Source organism: Salvelinus fontinalis, chromosome 8, assembly GCF_029448725.1.
Source record: "Salvelinus fontinalis isolate EN_2023a chromosome 8, ASM2944872v1, whole genome shotgun sequence".
NCBI lineage: Eukaryota > Metazoa > Chordata > Actinopteri > Salmoniformes > Salmonidae > Salvelinus > Salvelinus fontinalis.
In genome coordinates this window covers 31,769,558-31,788,267 of record NC_074672.1, presented here as the reverse complement: position 1 = coordinate 31,788,267, position 18,710 = coordinate 31,769,558, and the positions used below count along the sequence as shown (strand labels likewise).

The 18,710-nt window shown below is 43.6% G+C and overlaps 1 protein-coding gene across 5 annotated transcripts in view; it reads left to right on the top strand.

The window, feature by feature from the left end:
• Positions 1-18,710, top strand: part of uckl1b (uridine-cytidine kinase 1-like 1b) — a 61,031-nt gene that overhangs the window by 35,068 nt on the left and 7,253 nt on the right. For 3 of the 5 annotated variants that reach the window (XM_055932854.1, XM_055932852.1, XM_055932855.1), the window contains exons 2-9: positions 300-493; positions 1,352-1,458; positions 5,720-5,890; positions 8,155-8,226; positions 9,674-9,863; positions 10,168-10,229; positions 12,978-12,997; positions 14,667-14,765. In XM_055932854.1, the coding sequence (XP_055788829.1) occupies positions 300-493; positions 1,352-1,458; positions 5,720-5,890; positions 8,155-8,226; positions 9,674-9,863; positions 10,168-10,229; positions 12,978-12,997; positions 14,667-14,765 (915 nt within the window). Of the gene's footprint in view, positions 1-299; positions 494-1,351; positions 1,459-5,719; positions 5,891-8,154; positions 8,227-9,673; positions 9,864-10,167; positions 10,230-11,725; positions 11,743-12,977; positions 12,998-14,666; positions 14,766-18,710 lie in introns of all 5 variants that reach the window. The other 2 variants (XM_055932853.1, XM_055932856.1) reach the window with 1 other exon arrangement.

Genomic DNA, 18,710 nt, shown 5'->3' with positions numbered 1-18,710 from the left:
ACAACAACATATCCCATAATGCCTTTCTGTATCTCCTGATGGTCTTCACGTATATCAGTGTGTTCTATGCAGCTTTTTGTTGTATATGCTGTCATTTTTGTTGCTTGGTCCGAAGTCCAAAGAACATATGCTGGTATTGTGATAACAGTTCTCAAACTTTGAGCTGTCTTTTCAAATCTGATATTCACACATTCTGCGTTTTACAGGGATAGTTCACACCAAAAGTGTCCGTTTTTTTTTTCATACTGCTGAAATTAAGAGGAAGTGACATGTTGCTCTTCTGTCTCATTATTTTGCAGCGGGGGCGGAGAGGGCTCCCTGGACAGACTCCTCACCTCCGTCAGCTCTGGGCTGTCACCACGGAAACGGACTACCAGCCAGTGCAAGTCAGAACCGCCCCTGCTGCGGACGTCCAAGCGGACCATCTACACAGCCGGCCGCCCACCCTGGTATAACGAACATGGAACCCAGTCCAAAGAGGCCTTCGTCATCGGTAGGAACCCTCAGGAGAATTGAATAGAATAATGCTTTGTTGTCTGTTTTATGTCTCCTGCTTCCCAAGCCCTCTAAGTCAAGACACACACGTGACATGGTGAACGTCACAGGGTTAAGATCAGCAGCAGGGCTATCCACAGCCCTCTATTCCTGGTCAAATTGCTTGTGAATGAAACTACGTATTACTGTCACAATGTCATGCACCTGAATGCTGTTCTATGATGCCGTGGGTGCCTGTGCTTTGTCTGAGAAAGCAGAGGGGATAACATCTGCTACAAGATGAAACCTGACTTTCTTGGTAATAAGCATCAACGTGTTAACTGATAAAGGTTATTGATGCCCCGTCGTAAGTCATTATTTGATATTTGAACACGGCAGGAGGGGTTTCTACACCGAACAGAAATGTTTCAGATAGTGCCCTGCTGATAAAAGAGACTCGTCCAGTTACTGTAGACATTGAAAAGCTACTTTCAGTTGAGCCAAGGACTTTTAAGTGGTCTACCTCGCTCATCTTACCTAGTTACCTAGCTCATCTTACCTAGTTACCTCGCTCATCTTACCTAGTTACCTCGCTCATCTTACCTAGTTACCTCGCTCATCTTACCTAGTTACCTCGCTCATCTTACCTAGTTACCTCGCTCATCTTACCTAGTTACCTCGCTCATCTTACCTAGTTACCTAGCTCATCTTACCTAGTTACCTAGCTCATCTTACCTAGTTACCTAGCTCATCTTACCTAGTTACCTAGCTCATCTTACCTAGTTACCTAGCTCATCTTACCTAGTTACCTCGCTCATCTTACCTAGTTACCTCGCTCATCTTACCTAGTTTCCATTGTGCCCTGTGGGTTCTGCAGGTCTGTGTGGGGGCAGTGCCTCAGGGAAGACCACTGTAGCCAGGAAGATCATAGAGGCTCTGGATGTCCCCTGGGTGGTCCTGCTCTCCATGGACTCCTTCTACAAGGTGTGTGTGTGTGTTTGTGCTTGTGTAGGGCACTATAAAATCCGAAGAACGCAGACGGAATCCAGACATTAAAACGTAAATCAACAATATTCAAAAATGTATTGAACGTAGTAAGGAACCAACTAAATGTTCTGAAAATGAATTAAATTGCCCAAGTTTATCATAAGACATGAACAGAATGCTTCAGTGATTCGTACGAGAATTTCCCATCTGTGTGTGTGGTGCACATTGTTAATGTTGTAAATGACTATTGTAGCTGGAAATGGCTGTTTTTTTAATGGAATATCTACATAGGCGTACAGAGGCCCATTATCAGCAACCATCACTCCTGTGTTCCAATGGCCTGTTGTGTTAGCAAAGTTTATCATTTTAAAAGGCTAATTGATCATTAGAAAACCCTTTTGCAATTATGTTAGCACAGCTGAAAACTGTTGTGCTATTTAAAGAAACAATACAACTGGCCTTCGCTAGACTAGTTGATTATCTGGAGCATCAGCATTTGTGGGTTCGATTACAGCCTCAAAATGGCCAGAAACCAATAACTTTCTTCTGAAACTCATCAGTCTATTATTGTTCTGAAAAATGAAGGCTCTTCCATGCGAGAAATTGCCAAGAAACTGAAGATCTCGTACAATGCTGTGTCCTACTCCCTTCACACAACTGTGCTAACTGGCTCTAACCAGAATAGAAAGAGGAGTGGAAGGCCCCGGTGCACAACTGAGCAAGAGGACAAGTACATTAGTGTCTAGTTTGAGAAACAGACGCCTCACAAGTCCTCAACTGGCAGCTTCATTAAATAGTACCCGCAAAACACCAGTCTCAACGTCAACAGTGAAGAGGCGACTCCGGGATGCTGGCCTTCTAGGCAGAGTTACAAAGAAAAATGTATATCTCAGACTGGCCAATAAAAATAAAATATTAACATGGGCAAAAGAACACAGACACTGGACAGAGGAACTCTGCCTAGAAGGCCAGCATCCCGGAGTCGCCTCTTAAGCTAAGGACCCTGGGACTAAACACCTCCCTCTGCAACTGGATCTTGGACTTCCTGACGGGCCACCCCCAGGTGGTAAGGGTAGGCAACAAAACATCTGCAACGCTGATCCTCAACACAGGGGCCACACAGGGGTGCGTGCTCAGTCCCTCCTGTACTCCCTGTTCACTCATGACTGCATGGCCAAGCACAACTCCAACACCATCATTAAGGTTGCTGATGACACAACAGTGGTAGGCCTGATCACAGACAACGATGAGACGGCCTATAGGGAGGAGGTCAGAGAACTGGCACAGTGGTGCCAGGACAACAACCTCTCCCTCAAGACAAAGGAGCTGATCGTGGACTACAGGAAAAGGAGGGCCGAACACGCACCCTTTCACATCGACGGGGCTGTAGTGGAGCGAGAGTTTTAAATTCCTTGATGTCCACATCACCAACAAACTATCATGGTCTAAACACACCAAGACTGTCGTGAAGAGGGCATGACAAAACCTATTTCCCCTCAGGAGACTGAGAAGATTTGGCATGGGTCCACAGATCCTTAAAAAGTTATACAGCTGCACCATCAAGAGCATTCTGGCGGGTTGCATCACCACCTGGTATGGCAACTGCTCGGCCTCCGACCGCAAGGCACTACAGAGGGTAGTGTGTACGGCCCAGTACATCTATGGGGCCAAGCTTCCCGCCGTCCAGCACTATATACTAGGTGGTGTCAGAGGAAGGCCCAAAAAAGGAGGAAGGCCAAGTCATAGACTGTTCTCTCTGCTACCGCACAGCAAGTGGTACCGGAGCGCCAAGGTCCAAAAGGCTCCTTAACAGCTTATATCCCCAAGCCATAAGACTGCTGAACAGTTAATCAAATGGCCACCCAGACTATTTACATTGACAAAAAAAATTATACAAAATAAATAATAATTTTATATTGAGCCACTTCTTTGGTTTTACACTGCTGCTATTCACTGTTTTATCTATGCATAGTCACTTTACCCCTACCTACGTGTGCAAATTACCTCGACTTACCTGTACCCCCGCACATTGACTCAGAACCGGTTCTTCCTGTATATAGTATTGTTATTGTTATTTTATTGTGTTAATTTTTATTTCATTTTTTACTTTAGTTTACTTAGTAAATATTTTCTTGAACTGCATTGGTGGTTATGGATCGTAGGTAAGCATTTCACTGTAAGGTTGTATACCTGTTGTATACCTGAATACAAATACCTGTTGTATTCAGCACATGTGACAAATACAATTTAATTTAATTTGACAATAACAACACAATAAAAACATATTTAACAGCACAATAGCAACACAATAACAACACAAAAACAACACAACACCACTCGTGCACTGTACAGCTTCCCTCTCACTCCGCTCAAAATCTGAATGAGATCTGGAGATGGTTTTCTACAGTGTTTTAATACCACGTAATCCCATTGTCTTTCTATCTCGCTCTACTCCTCTCTATCTATCACGCCCTGACCATAGTTTGCTTTGTATGTTTATATGTTTTGTTTGGTCAGGGTGTGATCTGAGTGGGCATTCTATGTTGTTTGTCTGTTTCTGTGTTTGGCCTGATATGGTTCTCAATCAGAGGCAGGTGTTAGTCATTGTCTCTGATTGGGAACCATATTTAGGTAGCCTGTTTTGTCATTGTGGGTTGTGGGTGATTGTCTATGTGTAGTGTTTGTGTCAGCACGATTGTTCATTAGCTTCACGGTTGTCACTTTGTTGTTTTGTAGTGTTCAGTTTTTCCATTAAAATGACGAACACTTACCACGCTGCATATTGGTCCTCCGATCCTTCTCGCTTCTCCTCGTCAGATGAGGAGGACGAAGACAGCCGTGACACTATCGCTCACTATCTCTCTACCCTGAGTGACCAGGCTTTTGAAGAGATGGAAAGATCCCTGAGGGGATAAGAGGGTAGATGTAAAATGAGAGGGATGAGAGAGGGGGAAAAGAAGCAACATTTGGGTGAGCGAGGGTGAGGACAAGAGGAGAACAATATTGGTCAACCAACCATCATTAAAAGAGTCATCAGCTTCCCCTTACTGTGTTCTGTAACAGAGTGACAGCCTGACTTTACTGGAACTCTACTAGCTTTACTGTAGGTCACCAGCTTTACTGCAGCTCTACTAGCTTTACTGTAGGTCACCAGCTTTACTGCAGCTCTACTAGCTTTACTGTAGGTCACCAGCTTTACTGCAGCTCTACTAGCTTTACTGTAGGTCACCAGCTTTACTGCAGCTCTACTAGCTTTACTGTAGGTCACCAGCTTTACTGCAGCTCTACCTGCTTTACTGTAGGTCACCAGCTTTACTGCAGCTCTACCTGCTTTACTGTAGGTCACCAGCTTTATTGCAGCTATTCTAGCTTTACTGTAGGTCACCAGCTTCACTGCAGCTCTACTAGCTTTACTGTAGATCACCAGCTTTACTGCAGCTCTACCTGCTTTACTGTTGGTCACCAGCTTTATTGCAGCTCTACTAGCTTTACTGTAGGTCACCAGCTTTACTGCAGCTTTACTGTAGATCACCAGCTTTACTGCAGCTCTACCAGCTTTACTGTAGATCACCAGCTTTACTGCAGCTCTACCTGCTTTACTATAGGTCACCAGCTTTACTGCAGCTCTACCAGCTTTGGTAGTTGCAGTGGTAGTTGCCATTCATCACAGATCTAGGTTCAGTTTACCCTAACCCAAATCTAAACCTTAACCATTAGGGAGATTTACAAAAGTACTGACCAAGTAACAGTGATCTGGGGAAACTTCTAACTCCTGCTCACTCCCATATGAATGGATATCCACTCTGAGATACCACACCTCTCATTCTGGCTTCCCAGGCCCATCTTGGCTCTGGAGAAGCACTGGAGTGGCTGGATTTCTATGACACTGTTACTTGTAAAGTGCTTATGATTGAACCACGAGAGGAGGAGGTAGGAGAGTTCCAAATACCAGGGCTCGAATTTGAAAGGGCTGGCTACGGTCCAGTGTAATGTGCATGCGCTTCCACACACACACACACACACACACACCTTCTGGCACAGTCCTCACAGGAGGGACACAGCATTCCCGTCTCGCCTAAATTTAGTCAAGCTTAGTTGAGAGGCACTCCGATAGGGTGAGTGTGTGCACATGGACGTCCACGTGCACATGACTGCGTACCTGTGTTATCTTCATGCTTCATCCACTGATTTTTTCTTTCTGCTTGCGAAACGGCCATGGTTTAACGTTATTTTAATATTCATCGAATGTTGTGTGTAGGTTCTGACTCCTGAGCAGCAGGTCACGGCAGCCAGTAATGACTACAACTTTGACCACCCTGATGCCTTTGACTTTGGCCTGCTGGCACACATACTGAGGAAACTGAAACTGGGAAAGAGTGTCAAGATCCCTGTGTATGACTTCACCACACACGGACGCCAGAAGGACTGGGTGAGGACACACAAACACACACAGAAATGCCTCCCCCACATTGCAGTGTAATCTTGGTCTAGATATTGGGGTAGGGTTATTGCAGTGTAATCTTGGTCTAGATATTGGGGTAGGGTTATTGCAGTGTAATCTTGGTCTAGATATTGGGGTAGGGTTATTGCAGTGTAATCTTGGTCTAGATATTGGGGTAGGGTTATTGCAGTGTAATCCTGGTCTAGATATTGGGGTAGGGTTATTGCAGTGTAATCTTGGGGTAGGGTTATTGCAGTGTAATCCTGGTCTAGATATTGGGGTAGGGTTATTGCAGTGTAATCTTGGGGTAGGGTTATTGCAGTGTAATCCTGGTCTAGATATTGGGGTAGGGTTATTGCAGTGTAATCTTGGTCTAGATATTGGGGTAGGGTTATTGCAGTGTAATCTTGGGGTAGGGTTATTGCAATGTAATCCTGGTCTAGATATTGGGGTAGGGTTATTGCAGTGTAATCTTGGTCTAGATATTGGGGTAGGGTTATTGCAGTGTAATCTTGGTCTAGATATTGGGGTAGGGTTATTGCAGTGTAATCTTGGTCTAGATATTGGGGTAGGGTTATTGCAATGTAATCCTGGTCTAGATATTGGGGTAGGGTTATTGCAATGTAATCTTGGTCTAGATATTGGGGTAGGGTTATTGCAGTGTAATCCTGGTCTAGATATTGAGGTAGGGTTATTGCAGTGTAATCCTGGTTTAGATATTGGGGTAGGGTTATTTCAGTGTAATCTTGGGGTAGGGTTATTGCAGTGTAATCTTGGTCTAGATATTGGGGTAGGGTTATTGCAGTGTAATCCTGGTCTAGATATTGGGGTAGGGTTATGTCAATGTAATCCTGGTCTAGATATTGGGGTAAGGTTATTGCAGTGTAATCTTGGTCTAGATATTGGGGTAGGGTTATTGCAATGTAATCTTGGGGTAGGGTTATTGCAGTGTAATCTTGGTCTAGATATTGGGGTAGGGTTATTGCAATGTAATCTTGGGGTAGGGTTATTGCAGTGTAATCTTGGTCTAGATATTGGGGTAGGGTTATTGCAGTGTAATCTTGATCTAGATATTGAGGTAGGGTTATTGCAGTGTAATCTTGGTCTAGATATTGGGGTAGGGTTATTGCAGTGTAATCTTGGTCTAGATATTGGGGTAGGGTTATTGCAGTGAAATCTTGGTCTAGATATTGGGGTAGGGTTATTGCAGTGTAATCTTGGTCTAGATATTGGGGTAGGGTTATTGCAGTGAAATCTTGGTCTAGATATTGGGGTAGGGTTATTGCAGTGTAATCTTGGTCTAGATATTGGGGTAGGGTTATTGCAGTGAAATCTTGGTCTAGATATTGGGGTAGGGTTATTGCAGTGTAATCTTGGTCTAGATATTGAGGTAGGGTTATTGCAGTGTAATCTTGGTCTAGAAATTGGGGTAGGGTTATTGCAGTGAAATCTTGGTCTAGATATTGGGGTAGGGTTATTGCAGTGAAATCTTGGTCTAGATATTGGGGCAGGGTTATTGCAGTGAAATCTTGGTCTAGATATTGGGGTAGGGTTATTGCAGTGTAATCTTGGTCTAGATATTGGGGTAGGGTTATTGCAGTGTAATCTTGGTCTAGATATTGGGGTAGGGTTATTGCAGTGAAATCTTGGTCTAGATATTGGGGTAGGGTTATTGCAGTGTAATCTTGGTCTAGATATTGGGGTAGGGTTATTGCAGTGTAATCTTGGTCTAGATATTGGGGTAGGGTTATTGCAGTGTAATCTTGGTCTAGATATTGGGGTAGGGTTATTGCAGTGTAATCTTGGTCTAGATATTGGGGTAGGGTTATTGCAGTGTAATCTTGGTCTAGATATTGGGGTAGGGTTATTGCAGTGTAATCTTGGTCTAGATTACTCAACATCTGGAGTTATGGAGTCATTTTATGACATTAAGTTGCCAATCCATCCCAGATGCACAGCGGCAGCCATTCTTGTTTGTCTTGACATGTTTTATAGTTATCCCATAACTATGAGAAGATTAACCCTGGTCTGATACCAGACCATTAGCATGGGGGAAGATAGAGAGCTGAAACTCAGTCACATTTTACTAATTGGCATTACCAGACATAAACAGCACAGGGAGCTATTGTGCCAGCAGAGAAATGTGGACTTGTCACCAAAAACACCACAGACATTAGGTGGCGTCTATACACTACACTTCTGGAAGTGTCAAAATCATACTAAACCCACAGCGTGTGTTTCATCCCTCTCAGAAAACAGTGTATGGAGCCAGTGTTATCATCTTTGAGGGAATCATGGCCTTTGCAGATAAAGAACTGTTACAGGTAAGACTCAAATGTCCCCCTGTACATTGGCTGTGGGTGTTTTTCATGGTTTGTGTTAGAGGTCGTCCGATTATGATTTTTCAACGCGAATACCGATACCGATTATTGGAGGGCCAAAAAAAGCAGATACCGATTAATCGGCCGATTTTTTTGTTTTTTTTTGTTGTTGTTGTAATAATGACAATTACAGAAATACCGAATGAACACTTATTTTGACTTAATATAATACATCAATAAAAGCAATTTAGTCTAAAAAAAATAATGAAACATGTTCAATTTGGTTTAAATAATGCAAAAACAAAATGTTTGAGAAGAAAGTAAAAGTGCAATATGTGCCATGTAAGAAAGCTAACGTTTAAGTTCCTTGCTCAGAACATGAGAACAAATGAAAGCTGGTGGTTCCTTTTAACATGAGTCTTCAATATTCGCAGGTAAGAAGTTTTAGGTTGTAGTTATTATAGGAATTATAGGACTATTTCTCTCTATACGATTTGTATTTCATATACCTTTGACTATTGGATGTTCTTATAGGCACTTTAGTATTGCCAGTATAGCTTCCGTCCTTCTCCTCGCTCCTACCTGGGCTCGAACCAGGAACACAACGACAACAACCACCCTTGAAGCAGCGTTGCCCATGCAGAGCAAGGGGAACAACTACTCCAAGTCTCAGAGCGAGTGACGTTTGAAACGCTATTAGCGCGCACCCCGCTAACTAGCTAGCCATTTCACATCGGTTACACCAGCCTAATCTCGGGAGTTGATAGGCGTGAAGCACAGCGAAGAGCTTCTGGCAAAACGCAGGAAAGTGCTGTTTGAATGAATGCTTACGAGCCTGCTGCTGCCTACCACCGCTCAGTCAGACTGCTCTATCAAATCATAGACTTAATTATAACATAATAACACACAGAAATACAAGACTTAGGTCATTATTATGGTCGAATACGGAAACTATCATCTCGAAAACAAGACGTTTATTCTTTCAGTGAAATACGGAACCGTTCCGTATTTTATCTAACGGGTGGCATCCATAAGTCTAAATATTCCTGTTACATTGCACAACCTTCAATGTTATGTCATAATTACGTAAGATTCTGGCCAATTTGGCGGCACAAACTGTTGCATATACACTGACTCTGCGTACAATCAACACAAGAGAAGTGACACAATTTCACCTGGTTAATATTGCCTGCTAACCTGGATTTCTTTTTGCTAAATGTGTGTGTGTGTGTGTGTGTGTGTGTGTGTGTGTGTGTGTGTGTGTGTGTGTGTGTGTGTGTGTGTGTGTGTGTGTGTGTGTGTGTTTCTCATGGTGTGGGTGTTTCTCATGGTGTGGGTGTTTCTCATGGTGTGGGTGTGTGTGTGTTTCTCATGGTGTGGGTGTGTGTGTGTTTCTCATGGTGTGGGTGTGTGTGTGTTTCTCATGGTGTATGTTCTCCCCTCCCCACAGCTGCTGGACATGAAGATCTTTGTGGAGACTGACTCAGACATCCGTCTGGTGCGTCGGCTGCAGAGGGACATCACAGAGCGTGGCCGGGACATCGACGGCGTCATCAAACAGTACAATAAGTTTGTGAAGCCCGCCTTTGAGCAGTACATCGAGCCAACCATGCGACTGGCTGACATTGTGGTACCACGCGGTAATATTTGGAACCAGCACACACAGACTGACGTAGTAAAAAATGTATGACCATGTGCTCACACACACACACACACACACACACACACACACACACACATTTGCTTACACATATTCTCCCTTACATTCAGACATTCAGGGGAGAACTTCCACTTAACTCAAATGTTGACGTAGTAATGCATTGACGTCAATTGGAGACAACGTGAAAAGTCAACTTAGTCCCCTGAACCATTATAATGTACACAACATAATATCATCACTGTCTAATGCCACTTCCCCTTCCTGTGTGTGTCGTATACTGGCAGGAGGAGGCAACATGGTGGCCATAGACTTGATCGTACAGCACGTCCACAGCCAGCTGGAGGAGGTGAGAGTTCTTCCCTTGATCTCTCCTCATACTGTATACAGCTTGACAGATCTACAGCTAACCAGACTGATACCAGACTGATACCAGATCTACAGCTAACCAGACTGATACCAGATCTACAGCTAACCAGACTGATACCAGATCTACAGCTAACCAGACTGATGCCAGATCTACAGCTAACCAGACTGATACCAGACTGATACCAGATCTACAGCTAACCAGACTGATACCAGATCTACAGCTAACCAGACTGATGCCAGATCTACAGCTAACCAGACTTATACCAGACTGATACCAGATCTACAGCTAACCAGACTGATACCAGATCTACAGCTAACCAGACTGATACCAGATCTACAGCTAACCAGACTGATGCCAGATCTACAGCTAACCAGACTGATGCCAGATCTACAGCTAACCAGACTGATACCAGATCTACAGCTAACCAGACTGATACCAGATCTACAGCTAACCAGACTGATACCAGATCTACAGCTAACCAGACTGATACCAGATCTACAGCTAACCAGACTGATACCAGATCTACAGCTAACCAGACTGACACCAGATCTACAGCTAACCAGACTGATACCAGATCTACAGCTAACCAGACTGATACCAGATCTACAGCTAACCAGACTGATACCAGATCTACAGCTAACCAGACTGACACCAGATCTACAGCTAACCAGACTGATACCAGATCTACAGCTAACCAGACTGATACCAGATCTACAGCTAACCAGACTGACACCAGATCTACAGCTAACCAGACTGATACCAGATCTACAGCTAACCAGACTGATACCAGATCTACAGCTTTCCAGCTAACCAGACTGATGCCAGCTCCATTTCCCCCTCTAGTGGAACAAGAAAGCATTTTCTGTAATAGCTCTACATTTCATGATTTCCTGAGAAAGATGACACAAAATGAAGAATATACTAAATTAAGTATAGATTTAAAAGCATGACCAGGGGCGTTTTGCTGTGTGACTTGTGGTACATGCACTAATAGCTAGCAGGGTTGGTGTGTCAGTTCTATATCAATTCAGGCGACGGAAATTAAATTCCAGTTCACAAATTAAAATAAATGTTTTCTGTTCCTGAAATTGAATTTCAGTTCATTGCCTAAAGTTGAACAAATTGAAGTGTAATCGCTTCCATCCCCCATTACCAATGAAGGCATGTGTTGTTATTGTGGTGTTATCTATTTGACACGGTACTATTGACCTTGCCCCACCTGCACACGGACTCTCATACTCCTCCTTCATCCCTCCAACTCCTCCCTCTATCCCTCCAACTCCTTCCTCTATCCCTCCAACTCCTCCCTCTATCCCTCCAACTCCTCCCTCTATCCCTCCAACTCCTTCCTCTATCCCTCCAACTCCTCCCTCTATCCCTCCAACTCCTCCCTCTATCCCTCCAACTCCTCCCTCTATCCCTCCAACTCCTCCCTCTATCCCTCTAACTCCTCCCTCTATCCCTCCATCACACAGCGTGAGCTCAGCGTCAGGTAGAGTAGCACAACTCTTTACTGTACCGCCGAACCCCTCTCCCCCACACCCCAGTTCCCAGATAGAGGGGGGCACAAAACATGAGTATGTAGAAGTTGCCCTAAATCCCTGATACAGGGTCAGATATCCTTATCTGTTCCCAGATGTGGTTACGGGCAACTTCTACATCGAAGCCACGAAGCCAACATCCTCACTCTCCAACTGCTTGCTGCTGTTACACAGAATCAACCCCAGAAGCCCACCTTGTCAATGACTCATCCAGTACAGTGAAGGATGTAACAGCATCGATGGGAAATGGGTCTTCCATTACAGGTAGCAGTAGTAATTGGCATGTCACCGCGTGTGACACCTCATACGCTGTTAAAGCATGCAGGACAAAACCAGCTTTGAGTGAGCAGAGATTTGAGAGACTCTGCCCTTTGACAGACACGCCACACGTCACTTCTGTGTTTCTAACGCTTCTATGTGCAGCAGGCAGTTGATTGGAGGATGTTGCTTTTTCCTCTACCTTACATACATGATGGCTCACACACAACCACCCGCTGCATTCTGTGTCTAAAAATAATCTACTGAGACATTTTCACTGACCTCTCAGCTCCAGAGAGAGAGAAGAAGAGTGTGAGATAGAGAAAGACCGTTCTTATCACACAATCTAAAACCTCTGTTTTCTATACCTATTATTAAAAGCTGAGTTTTTCCATTGAGTATGTCGGCCACAGCCGATCAGAGCGAGAGAGAGAGGAAGTGTGTTTGGTGTCTGTCTTTAGACACAGGATGTATCAGGGCCTTTGAGCTGTGAGTCGTACCTCTGTGCTTTACCTCTGTACTGCAGAGACACAGTGTAGGTGTGACAGCTGAAGCCAGCCTGAGAGCAGCCCATGTGTACACACGACACACAATGCCACAACCGCTGACGGAATTGTAGTGACCATTGTTACTGAGTGGACTAACCGAGTTGAACTATTATTTGTAAGTTTATGAAAAACATTATTTAGCAACTTTGTATGGCAATTTGTCTTGGTCTAAGGAATTGTGAGGATTGCAGTGGATTCAGCTGTCACACAGATCACTGTATCACATGATCATATCTTTATCCATCCCTTTATTTACCGAATGTTGTCTGTTTCTTTTATTTTCTTCCTCTTTTCTGTTGTCGTCGTTGTGTGTCTCTGTCATTGTGTGTCTCTGTCGGTGTGTGTCGTTGTGTTTCGTCCAAACCCTCTTCTCTCCATAGAGGAAACTGCGCTGGGATATGTGAGCAGATTTGCTTATGATTTATCTGTGTTTGCATTTTCTTTCTTTTAAAGTTCGGTATCCCATAGGAGTTTTGTTTTTAGAGAGTGAAATGGTATCACAGCTTGGTCTTTGTATCTCAAGAGTGTGGGGATTTAATGTGATATCACTCAACTCAAGGCTTGCATGACCTCAATTCTAATCTTTGGCAAGACCAGGGGTTTGTTCAGTTTGCTTAAGCATTTGCTGCGTTGCGTAACGTTGTGCTTGCTACGTTAGGCTTGTACTGAACAACATGTTTCCCCAAAGTGCTCTTCAACGTTCTTGAACAGACTTTGAGGGACGTGTGCTCCGTTTGGTGGGTGTGGTGGGATGTGGCTTGAAGCAATAAGTGACGTATTTAAAGGGCAGCGGCCATGCTGATAGCATTCCCCAACCAACAACCCAACCCCTCCCCGTTTTTCAACTGGTTGTTCAGCACAGCACTGTTTCCATGTAGTTGAATATTGCATTAAGTTTCTTTGTACTGAACGCAGCCCAGAACTCATTGTGTTGAATGTTTTAAAGTCAGATTCTAGTCCAAAACTTAGTTTGATTGGTTTTTTTTTTTAAATCAGCCTGTGTTGATCTGAATTCAGGAGTTGGGCTTTCTTTGAGTTGGTGTGTGTGTGGGTTGGTTGGTTCTTTTATCCTTCTGGGGACCTCAAATGCCCCAAAGTCCCCACAAGGACACTAAAACAAAGAACATTCTCATGGGGACATTTTCCACATCCCCATGAGGACAAAGGCTATTTTAAGTTTAGGGTTAGAGGGTTTAGGGTTAGAGTTACAATTAGGGTTAGTGGTTTGGGTTAAGGTTATGGTAAGGATAAGGGTTAGTGTGAAGGGGTTAGGGGTTAGGGGAAAGAGGATTTTGAATGGAAATTCATTTTAGATCCCCACAAGGATAGAAGAATGAACGTGTGTCTGTGTTTGTATGTGTAATCACATGGGATTATGACAACACAACGAGAACAATTAAGAGAACACGGCTTTCTTCATGTTCCTCAGATTACGTGTTGAGAGTCTCAAATGAATCAGAACCAAATCACTGTGTTTACACCACCATTAGTACCAGAGGACACTAGATCCAACGTTTCCTGACTAGTTTCACGTTCATTTATTGCACATTGATCAATGTTGTAGGAATTAGTTGTTGAATGAATTAGTCTTTCAGCACTCACTGTAGAATCTAACTGCATTGAGACCAGAACAGTAGCTAAAAACGTCAAATGCTCTCTGTGATTGTCTCTTAAAGCTGTTGTATAATCCCACTAAGGCAGACAGTACAGTATTGGTTCAGTGATGTTAACTGACCTGTATCTGCTCTGCCTATTTTAATCTAGTGTGTTTTTATTGTGTGTTTTTTAGAATTCTACTACCCACTAATCAATATTAACACCAGTGTGATGAATACTGTTTAAGATGTGTGTGTGTGTGTGTGTGTGTGTGTGTGTGTGTGTGTGTGTGTGTGTGTGTGTGTGTGTGTGTGTGTGTGTGTGTGTGTGTGTGTGTGTGTGTGTGTGCGCGCTGGTGTCTGCTTATTTTGTATGTGTGTTTCAAGCCTGTGACTGTATGTATGTGCCCTACCGCCTATTCCAGTGCTCTTACATCCACCCGCCCTTTCTTTTCCTGGTTGCTATGGTTATAGGGCGGCCCTTGCCTCTGCCCACCAGGCCCAGCCCCTCCCCCAGACCCTGAGTGTTCTGGAGAGTACGCCCCAGGTCAGGGGAATGCACACCATAATAAGGTATGCACACTGGATACTGTATACACACTGGATACTGTATACACACTGGATACTGTATACACGCTGGATACTGTATACACGCTGAATACTGTATACACGCTGCATACTGTATACACGCTGGATACTGTATACACGCTGCATACTGTATACACGCTGCATACTGTATACACGCTGCATACTGTATACACGCTGCATACTGTATACACGCTGCATACTGTATACACGCTGCATACTGTATACACTGGATACTGTATACACGCTGCATACTGTATACACGCTGCATACTGTATACACGCTGAATACTGTATACACGCTGCATACTGTATACACACTGGATACTGTATACACACTGGATACTGTATACACGCTGCACACTGTATACACGCTGCACACTGTATACACGCTGCATACTGGATACACTGGATACTGTATACACGCTGCATACTGGATACACACTGAATACTGTATACACGCTGGATACTGTATACACTGGATACTGTATACACGCTGGATACTGTATACACGCTGAATACTGTATACACGCTGCATACTGTATACACGCTGGATACTGTATACACGCTGCATACTGTATACACGCTGCATACTGTATACACACTGGATACTGGATACACTGGATACTGTATACACGCTGCATACTGGATACACGCTGCATACTGTATACACGCTGCATACTGGATACACTGGATACTGTATACACGCTGCATACTGGATACACGCTGAATACTGTATACACGCTGGATACTGTATACACTGGATACTGTATACACTGGATACTGTATACACACTGCACACTGTATACACGCTGCACACTGTATACACGCTGCACACTGTATACACGCTGCATACTGGATACACTGGATACTGTATACACGCTGCATACTGTATACACGCTGAATACTGTATACACGCTGCATACTGGATACACGCTGCATACTGTATACACGCTGCACACTGTATACACGCTGCACACTGTATACACACTGAATACTGGATACACTGGATACTGTATACACGCTGCATACTGGATACACGCTGCATACTGTATACACACTGGATACTGTATACACTGAATACTGTATACACGCTGCATACTGTATACACTGGATACTGTATACACTGGATACTGTATACACGCTGCATACTGTATACACGCTGCATACTGTATACACGCTGCATACTGTATACACACTGGATACTGTATACACACTGGATACTGTATACACACTGGATACTGTATACACACTGGATACTGTATACACGCTGCATACTGTATACACGCTGCATACTGTATACACGCTGCACACTGTATACACGCTGCATACTGTATACACGCTGGATACTGTATACACACTGGATACTGTATACACACTGGATACTGTATACACGCTGCACACTGTATACACGCTGCATACTGTATACGCTGGATACTGTATACACGCTGCATACTGTATACACGCTGCATACTGTATACACTGAATACTGGATACACTGAATACTGGATACGCTGGATACTGTATACGCTGCATACTGTATACATGCTGCATACTGTATACACGCTGAATACTGTATACACACTGCATACTGTATACACACCGGATACTGTATGCATACTGTATACACACTGCATACTGTATACACGCTGCATACTGGATACACGCTGCATACTGTATACACGCTGCATACTGTATACACGCTGCATACTGTATACACGCTGGATACTGTATACACGCTGCATACTGTATACACGCTGCATACTGTATACACGCTGGATACTGTATACACTGAATACTGGATACACGCTGCATACTGTATACACGCTGCATACTGTATACACGCTGCATACTGTATACACTGAATACTGTATACACGCTGCATACTGTATACACGCTGCATACTGTATACACGCTGGATACTGTATACACGCTGCATACTGTATACACGCTGCATACTGTATACACGCTGGATACTGTATACACGCTGCATACTGTATACACGCTGCATACTGTATACACGCTGCATACTGTATACACGCTGCATACTGTATACACGCTGGATACTGTATACACGCTGCATACTGTATACACGCTGCCTACTGGATACACACTGCCTACTGTATACACGCTGGATACTGTATACACTGGATACTGTATACACGCTGCATACTGTATACACGCTGCATACTGTATACACGCTGCATACTGTATACACGCTGCCTACTGGATACACGCTGCATACTGTATACACGCTGCATACTGTATACACTGGATACTGTATACACGCTGCATACTGTATACACGCTGCATACTGTATACACGCTGCACACTGTATACACGCTGCATACTGTATACACGCTGCACACTGTATATACGCTGCACACTGTATACACGCTGCACACTGTATATACGCTGCACACTGTATACACGCTGCACACTGTATATACGCTGCATACTGTATACACTGGATACTGTATACACTGCATACTGTATACACGCTGCATACTGTATACACGCTGCACACTGGATACACGCTGCACACTGTATACACGCTGCACACTGTATACACGCTGCATACTGTATACACGCTGCATACTGTATACACGCTGCATACTGTATACACGCTGCATACTGTATACACACTGCATACTGTATACACGCTGCACACTGTATATACGCTGCATACTGTATAGACGCTGCATACTGTATACACGCTGCATACTGTATATACGCTGCATACTGTATATACGCTGCATACTGTATACACGCTGCATACTGTATACACGCTGCATACTGTATACACACTGCATACTGTATACACGCTGCACACTGTATATACGCTGCATACTGTATAGACGCTGCATACTGTATACACTGGATACTGTATACACTGCATACTGTATACACGCTGCATACTGTATACACGCTGCACACTGTATATACACTGCATACTGTATACACGCTGCATACTGTATACACGCTGCATACTGTATATACGCTGCATACTGTATACACGCTGCATACTGTATACACGCTGCACACTGTATATACGCTGCATACTGTATATACGCTGCATACTGTATACACGCTGCATACTGTATACACGCTGCATACTGTATACACACTGCATACTGTATACACGCTGCACACTGTATATACGCTGCATACTGTATAGACGCTGCATACTGTATACACTGGATACTGTATACACTGCATACTGTATACACGCTGCATACTGTATACACGCTGCACACTGGATACACGCTGCACACTGTATACACGCTGCACACTGTATATACGCTGCATACTGTATAGACGCTGCATACTGTATACACTGGATACTGTATACACTGGATACTGTATACACACTGGATACTGTATACACGCTGCATACTGTATACACGCTGCATACTGTATACACGCTGCGTACTTTATACACGCTGCATACTGTATACACTGGATACTGTATTTTATTTGACCTTATTTAACCAGGTAGGCAAGTTGAGAACAAGTTCTCATTTACAATTGCGACCTGGCCAAGATAAAGCAAAGCAGTTCGACACATACAACAACACAGAGTTACACATGGAGTAAAACAAACATACAGTCAATAATACAGTAGAAAAATAAATCTATATATAAATGAGGTGAGATAAGGGAGGTAAAGGCAAAAAAAGGCCATGGTGGCGAGGTAAATACAATATAGCAAGTAAAACATTGGAATGGTAGATTTGCAGTGGAAGAATGTGCAAAGTAGAAATAATGGGGTGCAAAGGAACAAAATAAATAAATACAGTAGGGGAAGAGGTAGTTGTTTGGGCTAAATTATAGATGGGCTATGTACAGGTGCAGTAATCTGTGAGCTGCTCTGACAGCTGGTGCTTAAAGCTAGTGAGGGAGATAAGTGTTTCCAGTTTCAGAGATTTTTGTC